This window comes from Halyomorpha halys, unplaced genomic scaffold (assembly GCF_000696795.3).
Source record: "Halyomorpha halys isolate HHAL.00 unplaced genomic scaffold, Hhal_1.1 Scaffold147.1, whole genome shotgun sequence".
NCBI lineage: Eukaryota > Metazoa > Arthropoda > Insecta > Hemiptera > Pentatomidae > Halyomorpha > Halyomorpha halys.
In genome coordinates, this window is record NW_027116131.1 from 1,159,158 (window position 1) to 1,170,885 (window position 11,728).

Sequence of the window (11,728 nt, forward strand, 5' to 3'; positions counted from 1 at the left end):
ATATAGATGCTTCATAATAACGATGTATATATATACAATAACAAATACCTTAATTTATTTAGTTATATAAAGGTTTTAAAAATAAATTTGTATTAAAAAAAAAATAAATAACCTTATAGCTAAAAAATAAAAACTAATTAGAAACTAAAGAGGGAGAATATATAAAAAATAAATAAAAAAAATAATCAAATTTTGGGATTTAAAAATGACAATGTTTGGTGTTCTTAAAAATAGAGCTATGGTTTCTTCCTGCTGTCCTCTGCAAAAAGTTCAAAGCTTCCTTTTCGTGCTAATTACAATAATAATTTAAATTAATAATTATAATAATAATTATAATAATGTCCATAAGAGAGAAAGAGAAGTATATTATATAGAATTGTCTATTAGAAGAACTTCCACTTTATTTGATCCTAATTAGAATGAATTATTAATACACATCAGAAGAAGCATAAAAGAATGAAATAATTCAATGAAGTTTTGATATGTTTCCAACATCAACACCGCTGAATTTGCTTATTGCATATTAATAATATTTTCGATCTGTATCCAGTTGTATGTTTATTCATACATAACTAATCCGATACTTCGACAATAGTTCGTATTCCACTCAGGGATTTCAACCAATAATGGGGGTGTTAGAGAGATTGAGAAATTTTCTCCAGGATTGGAACCGATGGAGCGACAAGTACTCAGATATTATGATCCAAAAAGAGTATCGAGGCTCTATGCACATCATCGGGCTATACCCTAACGTCAATAAAGTTGGTCTCTTTTGGGGCAGTTTCAGAGCTCTACTGGTTGGAGTCCTCTTGCTCTTTCATACGTTCGGTTTGGTCGTCTCTGCGGTCTTGTTGTACGACATCAACTTCATCTATTTCAGTACGGCTCTCCACTATGTCCTTATTGTAGGAATAGCGTTTCTCTACGTCTTGTATTTCAACACGAATCGCCATCGATTTGCTAGGTTCCATACAAAGATGTATTTCAACTTTTACGATTACCATGAAGAAATTACTGATGAAATCGTGGACTTGATTAAAAAAGGAGAGAAGCAGAAGATGAGGTTCACAATTTTGCCTATGTTTGCAGCATTTATTGCGGTGTGTATTTTACTCGTGGCTCCCATTTTGGACAAATATGGCACTTTCGACTTCGACATCGAAACTACAATCAACTTCAATCTTCCTCTGCCTATGGTCTACGTCTTCGACTCCTCAACTGGAGCAGGCTACTTCGTAGCTCTTACGCATCAGTTGTCTTCAGCGATGCTGTGTGGTCTGGTACTCGGAGGTACGGGGTACTCGTTTATAGCTACCGTTTCAACTATCACTATCCAAATGAGGATATTGATAAATCGACTAGATACTATAGAGTCGAGAGCTCTGTCACTGTATGAGGCCAATTATGGCCTGAAGCCAAATATGAACGATTATGATCTTTACAGAGATGAAAAGTTTTCTAATTGTATGGATACCTGTTTAAGAAGATGTGTAGAGCATCATAAAGTAATTTTGAGGTACTATTTATTTTTATTGATCATATATAACTTGTATCTCGGAAGTAAAGGACGCTATGTCCATTTTTAGCCATTTTGAAATTAATGAACATTTTTGCTCAACTGTTTTGTTTTAACCAGAGGACTAATTTTTTTGTAACTATAAAATAAGTGTTATATGCACTTTTATTTGGAGGGAAAAATTTATTCCCCAGTTAGATTAAGGAAGTGTAATAGGGTTTCAAACCTGTGAAGTAAATAACTGTTTTTGCTTAACCTAGAGCAGTCGTCCCCAACCTTTTTTTGGCGGAGGAAATCTTTTGGTGGTAGTAGGAAAATAGTAGACCCCATTTAGTAGAAGTAGGTAACTGACAGAACCCCTCCATTACCATTTGGTACAGCTAGAGTGGCAGCCATGTTTTCAGCAAAAACTAATACTACAAGAGCCTATGAAGAGAAATAAGTCAGTTATTTAACCCTAATTTTTGATTACTTTAATTATATACAATTACTAGTCAAAATAATAAGTATGTGAATTATAGTTAATGAGAATAAAAAAACAAAAAAACAGAAAGGGCTGTTTAAAACGTAAACAAAATATATTTTTTTCTTTCGAAACTCCATATCGTTAAAATTATTAACCATACTAGAAAACCTAACCTATCATTTAAAGAAAAGTAAATTTGCTAAAACGTCAACTCTACAGTAGCTATTTACGTTCAATAGTTCCCAAGATATACTTTTTTAGAAAGCGATATATAAAAAATGAACTAAAAAAATCAGTATTTAGAAAATTTATTTTGGAAAACCTATATCTCGGGTATCATTTATTTGCCAAGATAAATTCACAAGTTGTTGATGTCTAGTTCAATAAAAAATATATCTCAGAAACAATTATTCATACTGTCTATCAGATGGTGGCCAGTTTATGTTTGTCATCAATGGAATTAAATCTAGTTTAATGTGCTCTAAAGTAGTTTATGACGTTTATCTTTGTGTAAGTAATAGTTTTTATGATATTTGCCAAAATAAATTGACGAGTTGTTGATTTCTAGTTGTTCAGACTAAAATTTATGTGATATGAAAAAAATATATCTCTGGAATCATTAGATGCACAAATGTCTATCAACACTCACATTAAAACTAGTGAATGTTTTATGAAGTAGTTTATAACATTTATCTTCTTAGGAATATTAGTTCTTATAATATCTACCACAATTAATTCACAAAATGTTGATTTCTAGTTGATATACACATAGTTTCATACGCAAAATTCATATTGATATGTAAATATTATAAAAACTATATTATTGTACATTATTGGCTGACATGTGAACGTCTAATCGACATTTTGTGAATTTATTTTTGCAAATATCATGAAAACTATTACTCCTACGATGATAAACGTCATAAACTACTTTGTAATACATTAAACTAGCTTTAAGTTAATTGCTAACAGAAATCTGTACGTCAAATGATTTCTGAGATATAGATTTCCCCCCAAAAAATCACTAACTACTCAATTTTCAGTACATTTTTTTTTTTTTTATGAAATATTACTCTCTAAAAAAGTATATCTCAGAAACTATTGAGCGTAAATAGCTCTTTTATGTCTTATAATTTAGCAAATTATCTCTTATCTATACATATCTTTAAAAGATGTATCAATTGTTTTCTAGTGTTTCAGGCAGTTTTAATGATATGGAGCTTAAAATGAAAAATTAATTAATTTTTTAACGTTTTGAAATAGCCGCCATTTTTGCAGGTAGTATGATCTTACTGCCAGACTCTCATTTCTTTATTGGTGATCCAATAAAGATTCAAAAAAGTTTATTTTTGCAAATATCTTGAAACCTATTACTCCTACGATGATAAACGCCATAATCTACTTTATATTACATTGAACTAGCTTTAATTTAAGTTCTAACAGAAATCTGTACGTCAAATGATTCCTGAGATATAGATTTCCCCAAAAAATTAACTAATTACTAATTTTCCATACATTGTTTTATGAAATGTTGCTTTCTAAAAATGTACATCTCAGGAACTATTGAACTATTGAGTATTGTTGGGAGTTTTGAAGACATGGAGCTCCGAATGAAAAATTAATTTGTTTTTTTAACGATAAGAAACAGCCGCCATTTTTGACTGGCAGACTCTCATATCTTTATTAGTAATGCAATAACGATTCAAAAAAGTTCTATCAAAGTTTTTATCAAATAATGATGATTTTTTGATAGTAACTCGACATCATTCACTTGAATCAGTAAATTAAATTGTTTCTGATTATTTAAATTGAACTGATTTATTTTATGCACATACAGTTGAAATGTCATATTTAATATTTCTATTGCATATTGTTGCAGCAATATATCCGAACTGAAAGATTTTTTTTCATTGCCGTTGTTCTCCATTTTCTTCGTAGCAGCACTGATCATAGCACTTGCCATGGTAGGATCCAGTAACGTAAGTATACGAATATAAATCAAAGTTTTTATAAAATTGTACAAAGGGATTTCAAATATAGTATTTTTTTCTTGAAGTTATATCTTTACTGGAACAGTTTCATTTATAATTACATCTTGTGAATGAAAAGGTACTCTTCATTGTTTTAATTATTTTATTTTATATCAATCAAAAACTATAACATCGTTTCGGGGTTGTCACCCCATAATGAAATACCTACAAGAAATTCTTAAATTCATCCTATGCGTTACAACACTTAACCAATATATCACAATTTCTTTTTTAAAAATTTAAATCAATTGCCTGATTAAAAGATCTTTTAAAATTACATTTTGTTATCTCCTTATTAGTCTTATAATGCGAACAATAACGCATTGTTGTCAGTAATATAAAATATTAATAAATAAAAAAACAACATAATATTAATAAGAAGATATGAAATACCTTCCTGAAACCAGGTTATCTTTATCATAGATAACAAATAGGTCATAAACTAAGTCAATACTTTCCTACCTCTGTTCCACAAAAGATGACTAATCTATTATCAATATTTTTTTAAAAATATATAACTACATAATAATATATTAAATTGATTCTACTATCCAATACAATACATTTTTGGTATCTATCTTAAAATTAATAGCGTTACCTATGTTTTTGTGATATATATTGCTTCGGTTATTTTTCTATTTCTTTTGTGATTTACTATGTCTAATGTTATAGGATTTTAAAAATCAAAATCATTTTATACTTTATACTGTGTTGTGCTAGGGTGACAACCCCGAAACGTTGTTATTGTTTTTTAATGATATAAACTGAAATAATTAAAACAATGAGGAGTGACTTTTCATTTACAAGATCTAATTAAGTATATATTTTTTTTGTGTTGACAGTGGAAAGTTTTACCAGGAAATACGATAGTGTCATTGATGCTTTGTCTGGTGGAAATAGCTTTCCTTGCCATCGTGTCTTCTTTGGGACAGTCCGTAACAGATTTGGTATCGTATATTTGATCACTAGACTACTTTTATAATTTGTATTCCTTCAGAACACAGCTTATTCTTGAAAATATAAAATTAAAAAAAAATGAGGTAAACAATTTTTTTAAAGACGCTAAATATTTTTTTTAAAACCTGTTATTTCGTGGATAATTTTTTTGATAGTAATTTGATGAATAATTTAACTTTTAAATTGAAGTAACTTTTACGGTGATAATTTTCTGTTACAGAACGAAGATATAAGGAACTCCGTTTACGGGATCAAGTGGTACCATTGTAGTAAAGGCTTCTGCTTGAACATTAGGATCCTACTGTCTAAGACACTCATCCCCGTAACATTTACAGCATTAGGCCTGATAAAGATATGTCACGCTACGTATGCAAATGTAAGATATTGACCGACGAATTTTATATTAACTATTATTTGCACCAACTATTATTTTGTGGTGAAAAAACTCTAAACCAGATATTATTTATTTATTTTTTTCAGATAATTAACTCTGCATATTCTTATTACAACCTCGCCTCTGTCACTAGTTCCTAAGGTGTTCCACTTACAAGCAAGAAAAATAGGTTGCAGAATAAATTCATTAAAAATTGATGCCATAATATGAGTATTTATTAATTATAATAATTAATAAATGAAGTAGATTATTAAAAATTCTCTTGCCTAATATTCTTTTTATTTTTCTAAAATTACCGCTTAAGTAGCTTCTTTCCTCACTATAATCATTTAGAATATTCTATATTCTATAAAACTAAAACTATGATCTCTAAATGTTTCTTCCCTATTTCCCTTCTTTCCATCTTCCACTTTTTATGTAGAATGAACGACTGAGGTCCCATCGCACTTTTCTTTCAAAAGCTGAGGAAATGCTTCACCAGATAGACCTACCAACTGATGAAAGGCAGAATATAAGCATCTCCTACAAGCCAAAGCACGATTCCGCTGAAGTCTACGGGCGACTCAAACTGGCATGTGGTCGGTTCAAGAAAAATCGCCCTGAACCCGAGCTTAGAGCTGCTGCACTAAAAACAATTTATGAGCCATACCCCATAGAGCAATGGCTACACATTTATATCGATGGGTCTGCGTCCGGTATTAACAAGGGAGCTGGAGCAGTTGTATACTCAATCAGCTTTCAATTGTCATTTCCCGTTGGACAATACTGTAATCTTCAGTGACTCCCAAGCCGTAATACAAAAATTAACAACACAAGGTGCCGCAGAGTCACCCACGGAAGAAAAGTGCAGAAACATGGCTGCTATCATGAAGAGGAAAAGTTATAGCTCTGCAGTGTTACCAGGCCATGTTGGTATAGAGGTAATGAGCAAGCTGACAAGTTGGCTAAGCTCGGTTGTGCTGAGAACCAGCCTGTTCTACCACTTTCCTACAGAACAATAAAATCACTTATAAGCTCTTATTTTAAGGACAGAACAAATGCTAGACACAAAGTTCAAGCGGAAGGAAAGAAGTGAGAGAGCCTACTGCATAAGGATAAACGAATTCCCGGCAATCTTAGCAGAGCTGAGAGAGTGGCCTGTTTCCGGCTAGTAACAGGACATGATCTGCGCCAAAAACACCTCCATCGAATTGGCATCGTAGATTCCCCGAAATGTCCTCTATGCAACATGGGGGACATGGATGGGGACCATCTTTTAATGTGTATTGGTCTAGAAGATGTTGAGCAGGATGCGGACCAACTAAGAGGAAGGGTAAAATTGTATTGGACTGCGAGAGGGAAAAAGGCGTAATAGCCCACTTCCTGTGGTGTAGGAAAAAAAAAAACTTTTTATGTAGATACTCTTATTTGCATTAACCCATAATCTAAGTTTATCTGCTGCGTCTTCGGATTCCCAGAATGTTTCTAGTAATTCCGTTCTAGCAGAGATGACATTTTACCTACATGACGTATTATCTACCTATACCAGATGCTGAGACAGGTGATGGTAGATGGTTACTCCTTGGTTACTTCTAATTGAAGAAATAACTACTTCCTGGGTCTTGTTTCATAATGAAAGCTAATAGTATTAGTTTATAGTACAAGTGTAGAAACTAGTGTGGTAACAATACTAATACTTATTTTTTTCATTATAGGGATGACTATTAGTGAAATTACAGGAATTAAAAAATACTAAAGTACAAGTTACTATTGTACAAGTCAGTGTAATTGAATTAATATAAATCTACAAGACTAATAGTATTAGTTTGTACTTTATTATGAAACAGGGCCCAGAACTACATTAAAAATATGAGATTTTTTTTTGGAGGATATTAATTTTTTATAAATAAATGTTTTTGTTAGTTATAATCAAAATATGCATATATTCTCACAGTGTTTTTTTTTTTTTTTGCGTTGGACATATTCCAAATATTGTACTATAGACGGGGTCATTTCTTATTTCGCTAAATAATCTCCCGAAGCCACCTTACATGTACTACTTACTTACAAGGTATAGCATTCAACGATTTAATCTATGGAACATGTCCAATGAAAAAAAAACTTTTAGCATTATCAAAGCTAAGCAGCAATGTGTGTAAAAAAAGAATGAGGAAACATTTTCAATAAACTCTTAAAAGTAATTTCAATGAGTATAAACTCTAAATATAAAACGATAGTAATGTATTGCTTGTGAAATTGTGATACTTTTATTTACATTATTAAGGGTATGACTGATCTTTAATATGATATGTTAAAGTGTGTTAAATGGAGCAATATTTCTTCCTTTTAGCATGTTAAAAAGATATAATATTTAGCATGGTTGAGAGTCTGTTAATAGGTCTGCTAAATGGTGAATGACGTAGGGCAACAGATCAGCTGAGCTTCTCTCCATTTTGTCTGCTGGCGTTTTGATAGGTTAGTTGATCGTAGTTCTTGTTTGGTTTGTATTGTTCTTGTTTTGGACGTTTTTAAAATTCTATATTCTTAAAGGAATGGATAAAAATAATGAAATTTTGGAAGGTTTTAGAATAAAGTTATCTTGTAAAGTTGTCCTAAAAATCCACTAGGAGCTCCCAGAAGAGATGAACACAGTTAAGATATAACAAGGTCTTTAAACAGGGCTGCTCACAATTTTGTACTTATAAAATCGCCTCTAAAAGCTTGACTAATTCACGCATCCACAAGCGTGAGGATGAGTTATTTGGATTGGCTGAAATAAGTTGGCCTGAATTGAGTGTTGAGGCTTTTTGGACACAAATCAAAGATCGCTTGTACATCCACGCGTTTGAGTTCAGTTAAGCTTATTTTAAAACTATCAATCGATAAGTATTTGTGCTCTTCTTATTTTAATTAATTTAAGAAATAATTCCCTCAACCTTCTAATTCAATAATTAACTACAGTTTAAGATTATACATTTTAAAATTGTATGCATTCGGTGTATATACTTTGCTTCAAATCTTGTCAATTAATTTTACCGGTTTACTTGTAGTTTAATGTAGTATAAATATAAGTTTATACAAATATTAAATGTTATAATAGTAAATATTAAAAAAAAACATCTGAAAAAAATTAGTGAACAGAATAATAATTATAGTTGAATTTATAGATTTAGTAGTATTCTATGAATTTTTATCATCTATCAGCTACTTCGCTGATATTTAAAATCGAATGCAATAGCCTTTATAAGCCATAAGAACACACAAATGTGTGGGTACCGATGTTTGTTATTTCCTTTCTTTACCAAGTGTTTGTACAAGTCTTGGATTTACGGCAAGTGATAAACGTAAAACATGTATGAATTTACAATTCCAGCCTTAACCACCTATTGAAAGAGCACAGGAAAGTTTTCGATGGATAAAATATAGAATCGAATAAGTGAATTTCTGCTCTGATGAGGACACATTATTTATGAGGCCATATAGTTTGAAAATCGATTCTGAGAAAGTTACTAATAGAGATATCGACTGTGGACATGGGACTGTTTGCTTTAATAAGAATTGTTAATTATGTTGTTGACCATATTCTTTCGACGATAAAGGAAATAACTGGTTTCCCCTAGTAGCCTAACTAAAGGCTAATAAGCCTCGAAACGACTATCCAGAGAATATATCAACCTAATTCATGTGCATTTTCGGTTTAACTTTCCTATATTTGGCATATTTAGTAAGAGAAAGAATTGAGATCATGAACGATTTCAAATTAGACGGAAAAATAATGGAAATAAACGTTTTGAGGCCCCCTGAGCCCAAATAAGTCTCGTAAAATGGTGTGTGTGTGTAAATGCATCTTTGTGTATATGAACAGCCTAGCTCAAAAGTCGTACGAAAGTGAAATTACTTACTGTGGGTAGGTGTTTGCCAGTTACATTATATATAATCCATTTTATTCTTTTTTTTAGGATTATTTTAAAATTAGCTCCGACGATTTTTTATTGATTTCGAGAAATTTTACTATACTGGTCTATTTTTGTATTTCTGCCATCTTTTTGCAAAAAAATAAATGTTAATATTTTTCAAAAGAGAAGTTTTATTAAATGTACTTTTCTGGAAACTGTTGTGATTAGAGTAGGCCAATTTGCCAACTGGAAGCCTCTTTTGGAAAATTATTGCCATAGTGAATGATATAAAAAATATCTGTTCCGAAACGAGCCAGGGTTAATTTCAATTCAAATAAGGGGGGGGGAGTAAAGAAAGTTGTGTGATCCGTGCCCCACATCATATTTTTTTACATTCAGTAAGATTCGAGATATTTTACCTCTTTTGGAACAATAACTTCAATGTGTTTATGATTCTTTCTTTTCCCAGAAGCAAGCATAGAATGAAAGTGATGAGAATGACACAATTCCTAGTAATTTTTGACATAGCGAGGAGAAGGGGTTATCTATAGGTTACCACCCTATTCTAACACCATGGTGGGGGTTAAATATATTTTCATAGGACGGCTATAGAAATGAAAGTTGCACCCTAGGCCGAATTCGAACCGGCGCCGCAGCAGTTCCCAGGATGTTTGTTGTTGTTTGTTAGTTTTAAAAGGGCGTTTAACAGCCTGGTCATCAACGCCCGTTAGTTGTTGGTTTTGGTAAGGCCTAGTTGTTCCATAGTCATGGCTTTGGTATGGTGTACTGATTCGCACCAGTGGGATTCATTTCCGTGAGATTTGAAATATTATTTAGCTAGACAATTATAATTTGATTAATAATCGTTACGAAAGTGGAAAGGATGATGAAAAGCAGATAAGTAACTGTTATAATTTTAAAAATAAGGCAAGATAAATAGATAATTATAATAATTAAAGGCTGGTTATTAAGTTAGTCGGATGGATGAATTTAATGACTTTCTATTACTGATTCGTCGTAATTGGAATATTTGTTGATATCCCTAACTGGTTCAGAGTTAATGTGTAGTGATGACATTTTTCAAAAATGTGTTTGACGGTCAAATTACTATTAAATTTCCAAAATTTTGGAGAGGCCTCTCCTGCTATGAGGTGGATCTGTCTCAATCGGGTATGTCCTATTCTGAGTCGGGTGATCACTACTTCTTCGGGTTGATGTAATCCAGGACTTCACATCTTTCTTTATAGGTTTCAACTTGGGTGGACTTTCATCCCACATTGCCTGCCATCTTTTATGAATACATTCCTTTAAAGGGCGAGCAAGTTCCATTAAAGTTAAGATTGCTGCGGTTCTACCTGGGAGGACTAGCGCTTCTCTAGCAGCTTTGTCGGCCATCTCATTTTCTTTAATACCAACATGCCCGGGAGCCCAGATGAAGTAGACTGATTTATCCATTATATCTAGTACTTGAAGAGCGTTAATGGAGTCTGATATTTTATCTGATATATTTATCCATTCAAGTGTTTCCTGTAACCGGTTTTTTAATTATATTTTCCTTTTAATCTATGTGTTAGTCTTATTCTCGTAAAATGTATCTATTTGTTTGTTCTTGGTAGACTGATCTACTGCTGTGACTATGAATGATGGTCTGATCTCACATTACTGTCTAATATTGAATTTGTTTAGCGGGTCACTGAAGAGGATCTAGAAGGGTGAATTCCGGAGAGCGAATTTGTTGATCGAGTGAATTGAATAATTGTGAAAGGGTGAAATTGGAGGAGCAGAAATGAGAAAGAAAAATAGGTATGAATGAAACATTTGTATTTGTTGTACAGACCGAAATGGATAGTAAAAGGAAACTGTAGGGGTGAAAAAAATTGTTTATTATATCCTATTATTGTATCTTTTTTTTTTCTGATTATACCATGTATGTGTAATTTATATATGTCCGATTACGGATGGATAAGTATGCTGTGTGAGATAGCAACCTAATGTATTTAGGCAGCATAGATAAATAAAGTATTTCTCTCTCTACTATATTGCCATTTGGTATATTTGTCATGCAAAAGTACAGGGCGGATGCTATGGCATTTAGTTCTGCGGTATATATGTTAGAGAGATGATGCAGTTTTTTTTTATGGGTTGTGTTTTTGTCACAAAGGCAGATCCTGCTGCGTTATCTGACTTCGAGCCATCTGTATATATAGCAGTATGTTCTGGTAGAGTTTGTAGCAGTTCTAGGAACTTTTCTTGATATTTTGACGTTGTGTTTTGTTTGCGGTATTTGGACAGATGGAGATTTACATTTGGACGTAGGTAAGTCTAGGGGGGCGTGTTATTTTGTGGTATGTTGATGGCTATTGCTTTTAATTCTGTGATAGTGGCCGATAATCGTTCAGCGAGAGGTAGTGTTGTATTTATCTTCTGTTGGAACTGTCTAGAGAATTTAGGATTGAAAATGTACTTATAAGTTGGATGCGAGGGTTGCAG

The 11,728-nt window shown here is 32.2% G+C and overlaps 1 protein-coding gene across 1 annotated transcript; it reads left to right on the forward strand.

Moving 5' to 3' along the window:
• The first annotated feature begins 607 nt into the window (after positions 1–607).
• LOC106678571 (odorant receptor 49a) lies at positions 608–5,583 on the forward strand. Its single transcript, XM_067052997.1, has 5 exons — positions 608–1,516; positions 3,862–3,961; positions 4,855–4,959; positions 5,190–5,345; positions 5,450–5,583. Exons 1-5 carry the CDS (start codon positions 627–629, stop codon positions 5,501–5,503), a joined length of 1,305 nt encoding a protein of 434 aa, XP_066909098.1. The 5' UTR covers positions 608–626; the 3' UTR covers positions 5,504–5,583.
• The last annotated feature ends 6,145 nt before the right edge of the window (positions 5,584–11,728 follow it).

What these genes read in the sequence shown, in the direction of transcription:
- LOC106678571 (XM_067052997.1), top strand. Translation starts at nt 627, where the DNA reads ATGGGGGTGTTAGAGAGATTGAGAAATTTTCTCCAGGATTGGAACCGA. An exon ending in CATCATAAAGTAATTTTGAG is followed by an intron (nt 1,517 to 3,861) that starts GTACTATTTATT and finishes ATATTGTTGCAG; the next exon opens with CAATATATCCGAACTGAAAG. An exon ending in GTCACGCTACGTATGCAAAT is followed by an intron (nt 5,346 to 5,449) that starts GTAAGATATTGA and finishes TATTTTTTTCAG; the next exon opens with ATAATTAACTCTGCATATTC.